The sequence below is a fragment of the Poeciliopsis prolifica genome, unplaced genomic scaffold (genome assembly GCF_027474105.1).
Source record: "Poeciliopsis prolifica strain line A6 unplaced genomic scaffold, Auburn_PproV2 SCAFFOLD003, whole genome shotgun sequence".
NCBI classification, from domain to species: Eukaryota; Metazoa; Chordata; class Actinopteri; order Cyprinodontiformes; family Poeciliidae; genus Poeciliopsis; species Poeciliopsis prolifica.
The window spans coordinates 2,000,033-2,018,000 of record NW_026562378.1 but is presented as its reverse complement, the minus strand read 5'-3'; the positions used below and the strand labels follow the sequence as shown (position 1 = coordinate 2,018,000).

At 39.6% G+C, this 17,968-nt stretch overlaps 1 protein-coding gene across 25 annotated transcripts in view; it reads left to right on the top strand.

Moving 5' to 3' along the window:
- nfasca (neurofascin homolog (chicken) a) overlaps positions 1–17,968 on the top strand; it is an 89,495-nt gene that overhangs the window by 53,499 nt on the left and 18,028 nt on the right. For 13 of the 25 annotated variants that reach the window (XR_008605793.1, XR_008605792.1, XR_008605794.1 and 10 more), the window contains 20 exons: positions 301–471; positions 1,264–1,311; positions 3,010–3,121; positions 3,416–3,600; positions 3,683–3,814; positions 4,863–5,015; positions 5,853–5,964; positions 6,190–6,356; positions 7,108–7,255; positions 8,454–8,578; positions 9,122–9,166; positions 10,499–10,600; positions 11,296–11,493; positions 11,872–11,942; positions 12,668–12,890; positions 13,011–13,126; positions 13,238–13,448; positions 14,049–14,171; positions 14,447–14,620; positions 16,687–16,713. Coding sequence is in view for 22 of the 25 variants with exons in the window: in XM_055027255.1 (XP_054883230.1) it covers positions 301–471; positions 1,264–1,311; positions 3,010–3,121; positions 3,416–3,600; positions 3,683–3,814; positions 4,863–5,015; positions 5,853–5,964; positions 6,190–6,356; positions 7,108–7,255; positions 8,454–8,578; positions 9,122–9,166; positions 10,499–10,600; positions 11,296–11,493; positions 11,872–11,942; positions 12,668–12,890; positions 13,011–13,126; positions 13,238–13,448; positions 14,049–14,171; positions 14,447–14,620; positions 16,687–16,713 (2,643 nt within the window). In the remaining 3 variants the exon portion in view is untranslated. The remainder of the gene's footprint in view (positions 1–300; positions 472–1,263; positions 1,312–3,009; positions 3,122–3,415; positions 3,601–3,682; positions 3,815–4,862; positions 5,016–5,852; positions 5,965–6,189; positions 6,357–7,107; positions 7,256–8,453; positions 8,579–9,121; positions 9,167–10,498; positions 10,601–11,295; positions 11,494–11,871; positions 11,943–12,667; positions 12,891–13,010; positions 13,127–13,237; positions 13,449–14,048; positions 14,172–14,446; positions 14,621–16,686; positions 16,714–17,968) is intronic. The other 12 variants (XM_055027276.1, XM_055027265.1, XM_055027273.1 and 9 more) reach the window with 5 other exon arrangements.

The following is a 17,968-nucleotide window of genomic DNA, read 5'->3' as shown; positions in this document are numbered from 1 at the left end:
AATACTTGTTTTTTTGTTTTAAGAGGTGAAGTTGAAGTGAAGATATATTTTTTTTGGTAGATTATTTTTTCTTTCTAATATTGTGTCTTGACAAAAAGAAAACTAAGTAAAACATCTCCCTGGGAAGTCTGTTTATTCCCATTTAAATCTGCAGATCAAACCACCATAATTATATCTATATCTACTTATTGCACATCTATGGAATCATGAAAACTAAATTAGATAGACATGAAAGCAACGCTGAGTTATTCTGTCTGCACTCTGCATTAGTGCTAATGTTTTCCTTTCTTTGGTCCTCAGACATGACCCCCATCCTTCAGGACAGGAGGGTTTCCATGGGTCTGAATGGAGACCTGTACTTCGCCAATGTTTTGGTCCAAGACGCTCACAGTGACTACAGCTGCAACGCTCGCTTCAACTTCACATACACCATCCAGCAGAAGAACCCCTTCAACCTCAAAGTTCAGACCAGTGAGTGACATCACCAGTGGACGTAAAGTTTTATCACAATGTTTCGGGGCACTATTGTGATAACGCTAAAAGTGACATTAAAGTGACAACTAGAAGCATTTGTGACATTTTTAGGCAGCTGTGTGTCACGGGAATTACAGCCCCATAAAACATAAATAGTGCTCTTGAAAAACCTTCCTATTTCTAGTGAATAAACTTCACTTGGTAACTGTATTTGTTTTATTTTTTTGCTTAATGAACAACAGTGGAGAAAACAGAAAAATTGTCAATCCTGTAAGTGTAGACAGTTTTAAGGAGTTTTAAACATAATTTGTTGGAAATTATCACAACGATAACACAAAATTCATATATTTGTTATAAGACAAGCTTGAAAATCGACACCATGGAAATAATCTGATAGGAGAGCTAGCGGCTTAATGCTTTATTGATTCTATTTCCTGCAAGTGTTTTGAAGAGATATAATTCTCCTGCATCATCTTCTAAAATCTCCCTAAGTTTAAATCCACTGTGGTTGTGGAAAAAATAAGAATCTGTGTTTTTCAATGTGCTTCCCATGAATCTTATAAGAACACATATGTTTGTGTGTTTTCTCCAGATATGAGTGATATTTATGCCATTTCAGTAAAAGACGACTGGTTTACATGAAAAACAACCAATATTACTTATTCAAACTGATAAAGTTCTATATGGAATTCAGCAAATTCAATAAATCTTCAGGTTTATTCAGTACCACTGCCTGGTTCGGCTACTTTTTGCACTGATCAGCCATTTGTTTGTGCCTGCTATTTCCAGCGGAGCCATATAATGACACATCTTACAATGCCTCTGATCCCTTCGGTGGTGAGTTTGTTTACGTCACAGTGGTCTACTTCCTGATAACCCGCTAGTCAGTTTTCACAATAACATGATCGACACACTAATCGATGCTTAGCGAATCTAACCTAAACTAACTGCTTAATCTACAAGCTCTGTAAACTTTCCATTGCTCTGTTGCTACAGGTTTTTTGTGTCTGTGTTTCCGTTACAAATGTGCCCAAATTTCTGTCCACATTCTGCTGATGTAGAAAGATTAAACACAATTTCACAATTGTGGCATTTCCTCTAAATAAGAAATGAAATTAAAATCCCATGTCAATAAGCCTGTTCATCATTAAAAATCATGGTAGCGACTGATGTTAACAGTTACTGTGGCGCTCATTGTATATCAACCATTAGAGGAGATGTTGGTGTCTCATTCAGGTATTGGACCAACAAGCTCCGCCTACTTGGGAGCGGCTACCTATGTGGCGTTCTGTGGAAATTGTAGACGCCGATTTTACATTAGAGCTGCAGATTCAACACACTGGAATGACGCAGAACTTTTTATGAACTGTGTGATGCTGTGAGAGTTCTGGCGGAGCCAGCTGCACTTTGTCCGGATCATCCTCCTACTACTTCCTGTCGTTTTCTTTGTCGTTTTCGCCAGTAGTAACATATGACTTGTGTGTTGTGTGAAAAAGTGTTTCTATTGCAGTTTTGCGAATTGCATATATTTTGACATGACTGAAAAATCACCACATGCTAACGGTAAAACTTTTTGTTTTCTTTCTAAAAGTTTACTTTTTTCAAAATTAGCGTCTTTCCTTTTAGCAAATTGATTTTCCTTATTTCAAATTGCACAATTTTAAGGTTAATGGAAAAGCAGCTTCTGTTAGGTTACAACAGTGTTTACTGTTGATCTGCTGTGTAATTCATTAATGAATAAGTAATGTTATGGCCACTGAGTGGTAAAGTAAATTCCATTCATTATGCTTTGTAACAGAAACGTTTCCTCCTCCAGGTGAATAATTTGTTTTTCTACAAACCTACCCACCTTGCTTATTAAGTGCAAATTCCTTACAATAATTAGATATAGTTGTGGTGTTGAACTGGGGCATTAAGAGTTCAAGTCTCACACAGGGTAACTTCCTGTGACCTACGGCAATAGAGACATATTTCTACCAAATCACAAAATCAGATGCTCAAATGTCACCTGGATTAACCAGGTTTGTTTCAGATGTTGGGGGAACAGAATAGCATGAATAACTCCTTTCATCTTTAGAGCAGACCGGAGCAATTGCCATTAAATAGAATAAAAAAGAAATACCTTCTTTTAACTTTAGCATTTGAAAGAACAAAAAACACCAAGCTTGTTTTTTCTTTTTCTTTTGGAAATTATTACTTTCATTTTTCATCAGTGCACTGCTGTTAGGAATTAACTGAAATATGTTTCCAAACACAACCTTGGCTAATCTGATGTGCTGCTTTTCTAACCCAATGAGAGTGAAGATGAATGAGCCCCGTGCCGTATCTGTCTTTTCTAATGTCTTCCTGTCAGACAAGAGCGAGGACGTTAGCTTCTTCCTCAGGCGAAACCCAGCCACGAGGAAATGATCGGAATAATATTGTTAGATGACGTGAGAGGCAGGAGGTTCGGCTGCTGGTCGGACGCGACTCACGCTGCAGGGACAATCAATGCGTTTGTCCCCACATCAACCTGCCATTGTCTCTCATTTTCAGGCCGCAAAGTAGCAGAGACACCGCCGTCCTTCCTGTCTCCTGAGGGGAGTGGGAGCTCCAAAATGGTGCTACGAGATGAGCAATTGCTGCTGGAGTGTATCGCTGCTGGCCTGTGAGCACAAACACATACATACATATGCAAATATATAGTCCAAGTGAGAGGAAATTTAAAAACATACATATGTATGTATATTTATATATATCAGCCAATTTACATACTGAAGATTTAATGCATATTCAAAGTCCAGACAATGTTTGAAGTATACAGATTATTAATAGAACTAAACAGAGTTTAAACTCGTTTGTTAGGGTTAGAGATGCTTTGTTTCTTCTTGCTATATTTGATGTAATCCAATTATTACATTAAAGTTTCACACGTGTCTCTCTCCGCCCACTTTCCTCGCAGTCCGACTCCCTCCATCAAGTGGTTTAAGAGAGGGGGAGACCTGCCAGCACAGAAGGTGAAGTTTGAAAACTTCAATAAGACTCTGAAAATTCTCAGCGTGTCAGAGGAGGATGCTGGGGAGTATGTCTGCATGGCAGACAACCGACTGGGCAGCATACGCCATTCCATCGACGTCCAAGTCAAAGGTGAGGATGACACGGTGCTTGTTGAAACAAAATGAAGGAACCTGTGTTATTAGGCTAAACTGGCTCCTTTTTGCCCCCACAGCTGCTCCTTACTGGTTAGACAAACCCACAAACCTGGTGCTGGCCCCAGAGGAAAATGGCCGTCTGGTGTGTCGAGCCAACGGCAACCCTAAACCCAACATCCAGTGGCTTATGAACGGCGAGCCAATAAACAGTGCGGCTTCTTCTTTCACTCGTTTTGTTTCACCCTCAGCTCTTTGTTGCTTTTGCACTTTCAGCACATTAGTTTAATCCGTCTTTAAAAGTGCCACGTTTAACTATACGGGATCAATTTTAAGTGACGTCTCCAAGTGCCATGACAAATCTGATCACTATTTTAGATACAGCAGAGTGGGTTCTGTATCCCTGTTGCAGTTATAAGGTGGTTCTTAGTGACCTCTCATCTTAAAAATATAACAAAAAAAGATTTCTTACTGTAAAGCTGTAGATCTTGATGTAAGGTTTGTGTTACATAAGCAAGCAAAAATATATATACAACCAATGAAAACACATTTTATTTTGGCGTCATTTTCTGAAGTTTTATTTTTATTTTTTTAGGTTTTATTGGCTCTAGTGACCTTTATTTGATAGTTAATTGGCAGGAAAGTAGGTAATGAGGAATCAAACCTGCGATCGCCACGTTAAGGACTAAGACCGCTATATGTGGGTTGTGCTTACTGTGCACCACCACAGCACATCCACACTTTGTTTTCTGAAGTTAAATCAGACCAAACTTCCCACATGTTAAATCACAGAATTATCAAAATTATTTTTATTTTTGCAAAATTTCACAATAATGAGAGAAAGACATTTATTTATTTATTTGATAATGTCTTCAAAATTAGGAGTTCACATACATAATGATCTGTCTAATGGACAGCGGACAATGGACGTAGGAGAAGACATCATCTCCTACTTGATGATGTCATGGCTCCAGACACTTCTGATAGGTCGACTGCCATCTTTGCCTTACTTAGAGGCTCACCTGTTGGCGTATTTTAAAGACACACCTGGAACACTGTGCTTTCTTGTTCAACATGATTGGAAAGTCCAAACGAATTCCAACTCACAGATTAGCCAAGTACAAAACAATGGATGAACGGATGAATTAAATCTGCTCTAGAGAAAGTTTTAAGCTGTAAAAATACTTCCCTTTCTTTGGCATTTGAGCTATCTTTATACTTTGTCCTCTTCTTTTTCTCCTTGTGTTTCTCTTTTTCTAGAAATCACAGAAACTCCAGCAAGCGCAAACAGAGAAGTTCTTGGTGACACCATTATGTTCCGCGGCGTGCAGATCGGAAGCAGTGCGGTCTACCAGTGCAACGCCTCCAACCAGCACGGCTATCTGCTGGCCAACGCCTTCGTCAGTGTTCTCGGTGAGACGCGGGAATGGGGGGGAAGGGGGGGCGTGTGTAGACAGAGTAGTGGGAACTGAAATGTAAAAGTGTAGGTCAAACACAGGATAAGTTAAAGGAATTAGTTCAGCAGTTTGTATTCGTATGATAGGGGTTTGAAACAAATAAGAAACCTGAATACATCAGGACTATTTGACAGCTTTGCGTTTATCTGGTACACATTAGTTTTTTTACTTACAAATTCGGAATTTTGCCTCTAAATGAAAAAAGAGGGATGAAACTGCCGGATTGTCATTTTTGAATTTTTTTATATTTTTTCTGCAATGTTTCATCAGTATTGTATTGAGTGTGTTGATTAATATGTGTCCATAGTGAGATGTGTATTGTGTGTATATGTAAGTATAATTTTTTTTGGTTCTTTCGGCTCCAATAAAAATTGATATAAAAAGCAGTTTGTAAATCTTTATGTATATGTGTGTGTGTGTGTGTGTGTGTGTGTGTGTGTGTGGCCACATGTGCACGTGCGTGTGTGCATGCATGTGTGTGAGTGTGTAAATACATAATTAAAATGATCAGTTTCTCTGATTTTAAGTATATGTTTGAGTGAAAGGTACATTGTTCTTTTATTCTATGAATTGAGTGGACATGACCAAAAGCTGCAGCTGCACCTGCATAATGTCCACAAACTACCAGGAACAGGGATAAAATCAACAAAGCTTTATATAAGGACCAGTTTGTTTGTTCAACCTCCCAAACACACCAAAGTATCATTTCTTAAAAAACTTAAAAATTGTCCCAGTGACCTTGCAAAGCTCTGCAGTTGTTTCAGTGTTGTTTCCTTTCGTTTCCGTGTTGCAGACATGGCTCCACGGATGCTGGGACCCAAAAATCAGTTAATCAAAGTCATCATGAACAACCGAACCTTCCTCAACTGCCCTTTCTTTGGCTCTCCTTTACCTGAGCTTCGCTGGTGAGCATCTCATAGTTTTTTCATACCGACTCAACTCCTGTGATGCAGAATGACTTCCCAAGTAACTGACAGGTCGCACAATTTAACTGTATGTAAGACCTGTGCCTCCGTAATGCTTTTTACTGTTAGTGTTTAAATTGAAAGCTATGTCAGATTGGTTAGTATTAATGTGTTTTAGGAAATTTGTTTTGTTTACCAAAGCCAACCTTCACCTTTACTCTGAAGGTTTAAGAATGGCCAGGGCAGTGGGCTGGATGGCGGTCAGTACCGGGCCCACATCAACGGCACCCTGGAGATAAAACGCGCTCGAAAGGAGGATGAGGGCATCTACACCTGTGTGGCTAACAACATGTTGGGCAAAGCTGAGAACCAGGTTCAGCTGGAGGTCAAAGGTCAGACACTGCATTGCTTAAAGACTGACTGTCAGGATCGTTTGAAGAGTCGTTTTCCTTCCCTGTGCCAAATAGCCTGCGGTTTGGGGACGAGTCGAGCTCTTCAGTGCCTTTTCTTGACCTTGAGTCTCCATTTGCCTTCCAAGTTTAATACAATTAGATCAGCAAAGATTATTATTATTTTTTTTGTTAAATAGAAGAAAAGCCTGATACCGTCAGGAATTCATGAGTTCTGGGTTTAACAGGTGGCGAAGGAAAAAAATGGCTTCATGTTTCAAAACCCAAATGGAAAAACAGATAGATCATCAGTGAAAATCATCTACAATGATTAAAACCGACTGAATGAACAGTTTTTATAGAAGTACATTTATAGTTTCTGAGTCCTGAACATTGTAATTACTGATCTAGGAATAGTTGTCCAAAAGAAGGACTGTCTGCAATTAATTGTTTTATTTTATTTCCTCAGATCTTTGTTTCTACCAGTTGATCACGCATCTCCTCTTCAAATATGTTATTCCTTTTCTGTTGGAGTTAAAGGTGTTAAGGGGCATGAACCACTTGAACTAGTCTGTGATCCCTGAATGAGAACGAGCCAGAGGAGGGCGAGGGGGAGAAAGACTTTTAATAAAACATAATATGTGATAGAGATGTGTTGATGAGGTCTCTCAAAGATGTTGTTGAGATGTCATTCTATGTGATTGTCAGTGTGCCTATTTCTATTGTTTGTTCTGTCATTTTGACTCTGATTTAGAGCCTACTCGTATAATTCAAGCTCCCACGCACCAGTCAGTTTTGAGGGGCTCTAAAGCTAGCTTCCACTGTAAGGTGGTGTCGGACCCCAGCCTGCCCACCAAGGTGACCTGGACCAAGGACGGAGAGCGCCTGGATCTTGGATGGAGGTATTGACACCTGATTGGTTTTACCAATTAAACCTCCTTTTTCAAAGTTTACATCAGAATCAGAACATTTTGGATTTTAATTTGTTTCCTGGTTGGGATTTTTGCTGCATGCCAGTCCATTTCTCCTACTTTAACTGTTTGAATGTCGTCATCATATTCTCAGCCCAAAAAGTGTTAGTTAATTTTGAGCTTGTTGCAATATAATGTCTCCAGTTTGTCATCAAATCTGAAAAAAATTTTCATTTCTCTTTAAATGGTCCCTCTTTAGTAAAGAAAAGTAGAGTTCAGTATATGGATTGCGGCCATAAAAAACTTGGCAAACCCTCTCTGCTAAGCGGCTCATCCTGCCGTTGGTGTCGTTTACTGAATTGGATGATTAAAGTTTGAAGAAGCAAGATACTTTGGTAATAATTTAGTTATTTAACAAATAAGTATATTGCTCAGTTATACACAATACTACAACAACCTGAAACGCCTCTTCATCCTGGCCACCAGCTTGATCACACACTGCTGTGGGATGACATCTCAATCAGCAACCAGTATTTGTAGCAAGTTAGCCCTAGCAGTGTGATTGTGTTGGTCACAGCAGACCAAAGTTGACCTTTCTAGTGTTCAATGGGGTCAAGGTCATTAATGTAGGAAGGCTTTCCGTCCTTTCAGATTGTGGAGGTTGCATCGAAGTCAACCAACCAACTAACCAACCAGCCCAGTAATCAATTGATCCATCCATCAGTCATTTATATAATCCTTTAAGCATCCACAATATTGATTACCAAAGTGCATGACAAATCAACATGTACAAGAAAAAAACAAACAAAAACAAGGTTAAAACAAGACAGAAGGTAGAACAACCCAAGTACATACAACCAGAAGTGGCGTCACGCTTTTAATTTTGTAAAGGTTTGAATAGAAAAACGTTGTTAGCGTGATTTAAAAATATCTCGTTCGGTTACAGATTGGAGATCTAGTAGAAACAGGTTCCACAAAATGGTGCGACAGAAAAAGCTTGATGACCCCAACGTCTGTATTTTGTACGCAGAGCAGCACGTAAATGTTCACTTGTGGCAAACTGTAACCCAGATTGTCACTAATCAATCCTATCATGTGCAAAGGAAAAAAAAACAGAGGGCCTTCAATGTAGTCTTGTAAACATGCTGCTGGATGTTTCTGAACCACCGATCCGTTTTCTGTCCTCCAGGCTGAAGAAGGATGAAGAGTCTCTCACCATCCCGTCTGTCACTGAGAACGATGAGGGAATTTACACCTGCACTGTTAAATCTGAGATAGACCAGGACTCAGCCTCAGCCCGCCTCACTGTCTTAGGTACACTAGTGCATAGAATGGTGCTGCAAAGCATTGATGTGATCTGACAGAAACACAACTCCCTGTACCAGTGATGTTCATTAAGTACCATGTAGGTAACTCATTGTCTTCACTCACAGATGTGGAGTAGATCGATGTGCATAGGAATATATTGTCTGAAGAAAATATGCATAACAAGCAGTACAACACTGTGTATGTCACACATGAAGAACTCGATGATAGAATAATAGCGTGTCGTTTGTAGGAAGCCAGCTGGTTTGAATAACTTGCAGCAAACACTAAATGTTCCAGCCTGGCATTTCGCTAGATACCAATTTGCTTCAAGAAAACAACGCATGTATTGAGATGTAGCAAATTAAAGAAGGTCATCTATTTAATCACCTTCTAATCTCTATATGAAATGAATGCCTTCATTAGAACCTACATACAATTCAATCGTGATGATACTCAAGTTATATTTTAATTGTTGTTCTCCTTTGCTGTTTCTTGGCTTGTAGACTAACCTAACTAATCTAACCTTTATCCCCACCTCCTGACCCACAGAGGACGCCTTCCTCAACCCCTCAGTCTTTAGTGCCTTGCCTCCAGGTAACACATGGCTCAGCTGGAAGCTCTTCTGTCTGTTTTTTTTTTTTTCATGTCCTGATGCCTTATTATTTGCTTTGTGTTTTTGCTTCCAGCTCTATTTTTGCAGCATTTGAAATTTCCCTCCTTTTTTATGTTTTGTGACATAACAATCACAATTGTTTTTCTTTTTTTCTATTGGGATTTTTATGTGTCAGTCCAAAGCAGAACATAATTGTGATGTAGAAGTGAAACGAGGCACGGCATTGTACAAATATGAAATGGTTGTCTGTTACATGTGTCTCTACATCTAAAGACTCATGCCGGATCTTTTTTGGCCTGCGATCCGTCGGAAGATCAGGTCGGATGATGTTGGCAGCAGTTGCAACGCCTTAGAAAATTCAGTGGACCCCAGCAGGGTGCCAGCGATTCCCTGAGATTATCACGAGTCAGACAGGAAGTGAGACACGGTGGCAAATAAAATGCATCTGCTTTTGGGAAAACAAATTACCACCTTAAATCTTTTACTTGTAAAAAAAAATAAAAAAATAAAAAATAAAATAAAATAGTAGTGTACTACTTATCTACAATGGGAGCTCAAAAGTACAGAAAAAATGAAAGAGTGAAAGTGTGATCTTGTTCGAGCAGCTTTTGGGTTTGTGTTCACTCTGGCAGGATTTCCAGTTCATAGTCTTTTGGTGCGTTGACGAAAGGACGGACGGTTGAGTCGGAATCTGTGTGCCAGCTAAAAACCTGTTTTTACTGGGGAAAGCTATGAGCTGACGACGTGTTTTGGGACTTGCCTTGGTGCTCATTCGTCCTTACAAAAGTATCCACTCAGTCAGAGTGGATTAAGATTGTCTGTGGAAAAGAGTCTCTCTCCAGATGAATTTGTGCTTTGATGATCATCATTTCCAGGTCTTCCTTGAAAAAGAGATATTATCTCAAGAGACTTCCAGGCAAAATTAAAAAAGTAAATTCCATTGTTGCTAAGGCTAGGTGTTGCTAAGGCTAGGTGTCAGTTGGTGCCTCTAACAAATTTTCTTCACAAGTTTGGCCTATCACATAAAATCCCAATAATTTGTGCAGATGTTTGTAGTGATGAACAAAATAACATTTTCAATTGTTAAAATAACAAAATTAATTAAATATCTTTTTTTTTTTTTGCCCTTTTGTTAAAGAGTGCAAGACAGATTTTAAGATATTTCATTACTTTTATGGTTTTTGTTTTTGCTCTGTTTTATTTATTTTCTAAAGGTTTTGGTCGTCTAACCAAATACAGGCAGTCCTAGTGTACAATATGCCATGAATGAAGGTTGTTGTGAGTGTGCTTATGAGCGGTATCATCCTCTGCAGACCGTCCAGACCCACCAATAGATCTGGATCTGTCAGACCCATCAGCCCGTAGTGTTCGTCTCACCTGGATTCCTGGGAACGAGCGCAGGAGCCCAGTCACAGGTACGTTCTGGCCCTGTGATCCTGTGCTTGCTTTGAGGTGCTTTCTTCCTCTCTCAGCTAAAAAGCATTCACGTTAGGTCAACTGCCTTTTCGTAGAAGACGTTGCCTGTGGTGGAGAGTGCGAGCGCGTACCTTTTTGTGTCTCAGTAACGACGTTTCCATTACAAATTGGTGCAGATCTTGGTCTATATTTTGCTAATGTCGAAAAAACACAACGTTGCAGTCGAGGTGTTTACATGAAATAAGAAAGGAAATTAAAATTGCATGGTTGTGATGTAAGAGCTCGTTATCAGACATCAGTCATTGGAGTGGCAAGCTCCACCTACTCGGGAGTGGCTAAGCATGCAGTGTTTTGGGGAAATTGTAGTCTGATTTAAAAGAAGAGCTATGGATTCCACACATTGGAATGACACACAACTTTTATATGAACTGAGCTGAGAGCTCTGCTGTACAAAAACAAAAACAAACCATCATTTTCTTACTGCTTTCTGTCATCTTGTTTGTTGTTTCTGCCAGTAGCAACATCTGGCAGTTGATCATGTGACTAGTGTGATGCGAAAAAATGCTTGCAGTGCAGTTTTGCTAAATGCATCAATCTCGACACGTCTGAAAAGCCAACATCCTCATAGGACTCTGGATTATTACTGTGTCATCCTTACATGGTTTCATTCTGAAGCCAGTTGTGCTTTCTGCAGAGTTCTTGGTCCAGTTCGAGGAGAACCACTGGGAACCGGGCAGATGGCAGGACCTGTCCTCTTTCCCCGGAGACCTCAACTCGGTCATCCTGCAGCTTGCCCCCAATGTCAATTATCAGTTCAGGGTCATTGCCATCAACTCAGTGGGTCGGAGTCAACCTAGTCAGCCCTCACCTCGGTACAAAACCACCGCGGCACGTAAGTAGCATCAAATCTAGAATCACATTCTGTTCGTGCCTCTGGCTTGAGCAAGATGATAATTTGGTTGAATGTTTCATTTGCTGTACAGGGAAAGTTCTTTATTTAGTAAAGATCTCAACAAACAGTACCACATGGCACCCCGCAGCGAAGATTTGTAAAAAATGGTAATTTGATCAAAGTTATCTAGTAATCAATAACACCACATTTGCCTGGGATGAAACTCAGCAGTCTCATTTCGTCTTAGCCAGTCCTTAACATGGGAAACCCAAGAGCACATGCCGTCGTGTTTATTAACATAGGTTAGAAAAATGATTGCAAGAAAACATCTTGTTGCTCATATTTGATATAAACCTATTAATATTTTTAAAAATTCAGCCCCAGATGCCATTCCCAGAGATTTACGTGGTTGGGGATCCGATAAGGACAACATGGAGATCACCTGGGAGGTAAGGGAAGCAAATCGCTCATCATTCAGAGTGATTGGTAGCAAAAAATATTTGAAAAAGATGATCATAACCAGTTTTAAGAATGGAAATCAGCCCTGTCGGTGGCGCATGTGGTAGAGCATGCGACCTCAGTCCTCCACAGGTTTGAGTCCCGGCCTGTTGACCTTTGCTGCATGTCTTCTCCACTTTCTCACAATCCGTCTTCCCTGTCAATCTGGTGTGAAATTCACTCCACTAGACCCGAAAAATAGATACAAAATTTCAATGCATGCCTTAAGTTAGATTGCTCCAGTGACCCCCTGCTGTTGACCTATGAGAACTACATGCTTGCCTGAAAATCCTTATGGTAACAATTAGGGGTCAGCATCAGAAGCACTGGTTATCAAAAATAAATCTACAATAATAAAGAGTAAATTCTAAACCTTTACATGATTCAAGGCTAATGAAGCATCAAAACATCAACATTACAATCCAGCTTCTCCACTTGCAGTTAGAAATAACTTTATGCAGTAGTTTGAGTCTGATTGTACGTCTAGTTTTATATTTTATGTTGACTTTATTAATATTTAAATTCTTAATCTTTTGGCACAACCTTTGAAACTTTTCACCTTGCTATTATTATTGACCTCCTTACAGATTCCTTCTGATTTTTCTTTATTTTCTGTTTCACATCACATTAAGACGTTTCTACACGCTTGAACTTGAAGCTTGATTTGTTTCTCTAGCCGCTGCGCGATCTGGAGAAAAATGGCCCAAACCTGCAGTACAACGTGTGGTGGAGACGGAAAGACTCCGGGGACAACTGGACCAACGTGACCACGTCCGAGTCCAAACACGTCGTTCGTTACACTGAAACATATGTGCCTTACGAGATGAAAATCCAGGCCAGGAACGAGTTGGGATCAGGACCCGAGTCTAACATCGTCATTGGATATTCTGGAGAGGACAGTGAGTATGAATAAGAAATGGAACAAACATATAAATATAAAGATTTTTTTGTGAAAGCTTTTTATGTTTAGAAAAACAAACTCCTAAATAAACATATCGGTCTGATGGTTCTGTTTTCAGAACCCGCTGATTCACCCACTGAGCTGCGGGTGTCGAAGGTCAGCAGCACCAGAGCAAACATCCACTGGAAACCTGTAGATCTGAGTTCTGTCCAGGGAGAGTTCAAAGAGTACAGAGTGAGAACGAGGAACTTGTTGAATTGAGAACTGTCTCCACTGTAGATGCCCCACTCCCCTACTTTCTGACTTTTCATCTTACCCATGCGTTCTCTCTTTCGTAATTCCCAGTTGTACTACTGGCGCGAGGCCAGTCTGGTTCCAGGGGTGGTGGTGAGCAAGGAGAAGATGACCACTGGGTTCTACACGACTGTTCCAGAACCGTCTGGGATTCTCAAAGACTTGGTGCCCTACTCTAAATATAAGATGTTCATGGTTGTGGCCAACAGTCGCTATGAGAGTCTCCCCAGCAACAATGTGGAATTCACCACAGCGGAGGACGGTGAGGACCCAACGAACCACACTTGATCATAAACATCAATGTGGTATCAGAGTCTTGCAACCCTTTACTTGGTATGTTCAGGTTATATATTGTGCCTTTGCTCAGGGTGATGCGGGAAGATGTCGCAACCTGTCCACAACATTAGCACTCTATGATTTTATTGTATATTTGTGTCGTTTATTAAAAATCAAAACAAAAAAAATTACTTTCAGAAAATAAAACATTTTTAATCTGAACTTGAACACATTTTTGAACGGAGTTACTTTTAAAACCATGACAGTCTTTAATTTTAGATGCATTTTAGTAAAACTGGAAAAAGACATTTAAAGCATTCAAATATCTAATTAAAACTGATAGGGTGTGCAGAACTACTCGCATAATTATTTCCTTTAAACAGACCATCCTGTGATTCATACTAACCACAGTGCCCCCTAGAGGCTTTGACTGGACAACACAGGTATAAAGTTGAGAGATTTTAGTCACTAGTCATTAGTAATTAGTTGCAGAATTTTATGTCCGGTATTTGGTCTAACCGTGTTTCTTTGTTTCTTTCCTCGTGTTCTTTTCACATTTTTCTCTTCTGACTTGAAATATTTGCAGTTCCGGATGCTCCCAGGTTCTTCAGGATTAACCGCAGAAGTCTGGACACGCTCTACTTGGAATGGGGCAAACCATTAGAACCCAACGGCATTCTAGTTGGATACCAACTTGCATACCAGAGAGGTGACTTCATCTGCTTTGTAACTCTTCCAACTAGGGCTGGACATTATGGCTGAAGTTCTTTGTTCTAAATATCTGAATTACCTACATACTGGTGGTGTGACCTTTCCTGTCTTACCCACAAAGAACAAAATAAAAACAAAACTAAGACTGGTTGTGGTATAGTAATAGAATTCATGAAATACAATCATCATCTCTGTGGAGCCATTGTAGCCAACTAACGCTGAGAAGCTCTGATGCCACAGCAAGTCATGACCATGCTCTGCGTTTGTGTCCAGTGAACGGGTCCAGACTAGGTCCCCAGCAGATTGAGACGTTCCGTCCCAACGAGACAGACTTCGTCCTGCGCCTGCCGGACCGGAACGCTCGCTACAAGTTCAACCTGTCAGCGCTCACCAAGGTGGGAAAGGGGGAGGTCTATGCCGAGGAGTCGCCACACTTTACCAATGAAGGTAAGCATTGCTGCTCATTCAAAAAAAAAAAAAAATAATAATAATAATAATAATTTTTTGAGAAAGATTAAGTTTTGCTAAAAGTAAATTTGAAAGAGTTAAGATCAGCTGTTCATCAGTCTGAGAATGAAGCCAAAATAATTTCAATGTCTCTACATTTAATTAAAAGCAGGATAATCTTCTTAATAATCATTATAAAAATCTTCATTAGTGTCATTAAGCCTTTCTTATGATAACTGAGCAACTTTATGCATGTTTTCTCTAATATTCTGTCAAATTACATATGGTCAGAAGATCCAAGTCTGTCATTTTTCATTAATCATTTAACAGGAGAGTTCAACTCAGAATCAGAGTCAGATTTCCTTTTTTGTCTTTGTACCAGAAAATGCTGTTAAATTTAAAGAAAAATTAAATGATATGAGAGGACAGATGGCACTAAGGGTATGATTTGAAAGCTTCTGTTTTTCTTTTTGCAATAATCACCAGGAGAAGAACTTTGTTTCATAGCTCCAGTTGTCTGCAGTTAAAAGTGCAGCGGAAAGCTAACAGTGTACAGTGCATGTTTGTACACAGTGGCATTATGGGTGAAAAGCATTCAGTCTGTATCTGCACAAACCCATCTAACCAATGATTTGGGTTTGTTTTACAACCACTAAGCTAATATTTGTTGTAAGTCTTCTATAGACCCAAATGCCATTGAGTTCATAATGTGGACATCAAAGTGACAAATTCAGGTTGAACCAAGTTAGAATGCACAACAACGTCAAAGTCAGAAAAGGTCATACAGCACCTGAATATTTAATGATCCAAACTTCGTTCTACTAGCTGTAGATTTTTGAACTGTCACTATTTTTATATATTGCTTGCTTTTAAGCGTCACCATTGCTGCTGATGGTAAATGATGACTTGTTGCAACATGTTAATAGTCTTTATTTTAATGATGAAGTCATTTTCTAAAAGTCCTGATGCATAGAAGCTTAGGACTAAAATAAAGTTATTTTATTGTACTATTGGACATATGCGATGTGACTGACCTTATTAAAAATGTCTTAAATCTTGAAAATTTAGATAGTAGTGATTTAGATTCACTCATCTAAATTTTTATCCGTTTATATTGCATGTTTTGTGAACTTTGACCTGGTGTTTAAAAACTATTGCATAGGAATATATAAGAACAATGTTGGCAATACCTTTTTCTGTCCAAAGTCCTGAACACGTCATGTTCATGACTGGTGTTATAACATATTTATGACAGTATTATGACAGTCTTGTGCATTCCCCTTCAAATAAAGTGTTACCAAATTGTTTTGTGCTATGACGAGGTTGGTTCTTTTGGTCATACTGAAATTTGCAAAACCTCAATAGAAATACTTTTTTTCCCATGATGAGTCATGACTGTTTCTATGCAGCACGAACATCATTTTTTGTGGGCAGCTGGCTCCACCAGAGCGCTCACAGCATCAAACAGTTTGTCAAAGTTCAGTTTGTCATTTTAAAGTGTTGAATCCATAACTCTTCTGTGAAATCGCAGACTAAAATTTCCTGAAGATGTCAGATACGTAGCCGCTCGCAAGTATAAGGAGATTCTCACTCCAACGCCTGAATAGGATGCAGACGGCTCCTCTGATGGCTGACAATGTGCCATAATGACATGGCTGAAATATGAATATATCTCATACCAGAAATACTTTCTGGTGATTTGTAATGACCCATTACGTAAGCAGATTTATTCATACAATTGTGAAACTGTGTTCTTTTGACAATAGCAGGACATCGACAAAGTTTTAGGCACATTTGTAATAGAAACACAGCTTGAGATAAATTGAAAGCTCCACTTAACGAAACGGAATGACTCTTGTCAGCCTTTCTGTTACCTGCTGAAAGTCTTGTTCTCGCTCACGCTCAATGAGTGTTTAGGCTGATAAGATGTCCAGCAGCCCATTTCTCTGTGCCTCTCTAGTTTAAACCAGTGACTCAGTTTGAAACCGTTCTGTTTTTTTTTGTTCCTTCCTGTCTCACCCACTCTTCTCCTGTGTCTTCTGTGTCTCTGTTCTTTCCACCGGCAGAAAACTTTACTGATGCTACAGATGTAGGTAATGGGGGAACAAAAAGCACAGTCTCATTGACCATTGCTGTCCAACACTGACATTTTGTTTTTATCTGTCCATCTAACAACAGCAGCAGTGCAGTCACTCTTACAGCCCTTAGCGACAGTTCTGTTGCTGCCCCGCTGTGGCTTCACGCAGACAGGATTTTCAGTGCTGCTCACAGCAGCATGAGAACCAATTGGCTCTGTTATGGAAGAGGGAAGCTTTACGTCAGTCTGGCAGAGTTTTTTTTTTTTTTTTTTTGCCTTTCTTCACATGATCACACGAGAAAATTGGTGTACAAGACATTGACATACATACACTGAAGGTTTGGAACTTTTTGTGTGTATGTCTAAATCAAATTTAGACAAGATAAAGAATAAAGAAAGAAATAATGATGGTAAAATAATAATATTGACAAAAATCAAAGCAGGAAAACTCTACCAAGAATAAGAGAAATACAATCTAGGGGTCCATCTGAACATCATACTGTTGAAAACTCACTGAAATCACATTAATAAGAAGTTTGAAACACACTTGCGATGCATTGGATGAGGTATAATGTGACTGCCTGTCTCCATCTGATCATCCTTCCACTTTGAAGCTGCTGTTGGTCCACTGCTGTTGCTGTGTTCCTAGGGGTCTAACAGGCATGGCGTGCGTTTTACCAGTTTGGCTGCATTTCATAATGCTCTCTTTTGTCATTGCTTCCACTCCATAACTGTTTTTAAATCTATTTAAGCCTCTGCTTACTATAAACTTCCATTCCTATAAACACTAGCACCTGCTGGTGCGTCTGTGTAATGCAGCCGGACTGCATCACAGTTTTGCTGTGCGATGCAAGGGAATCTTGTGTAGCAGCTAAAGGCTTTTTTTTTTTTTTTTTTTTTTTTGTGGCACTGCTTTTGTTGCTACAAAAGGAAATGAATGCTGCCGCATCATAATATCCAACCACAATGATGTCTCTTTTTTAAGTGTGCAAGTTGTGGAGAATGCTGAGGTACACAACACTTGGATTGCTTAGTCATCCAGTGGCTTCATTTTATTTTTGTTTTGTTTTGAGCTTCTGCACATCTGTCATGATGTCGTCTCTATGGATCACCACTGTTCAGTGAATCATTGGCAACTTGATTCAAGTAAAGTAGCATGAAGCCTTTCCCTGAAGTGACCGATGACACCACTGAACTGTCGTGGCTTAAAAACACTGGGAATTCAGCGAGGCGCTGGTAAAGGGTACGCATGAAATCCATGACACTAGCAT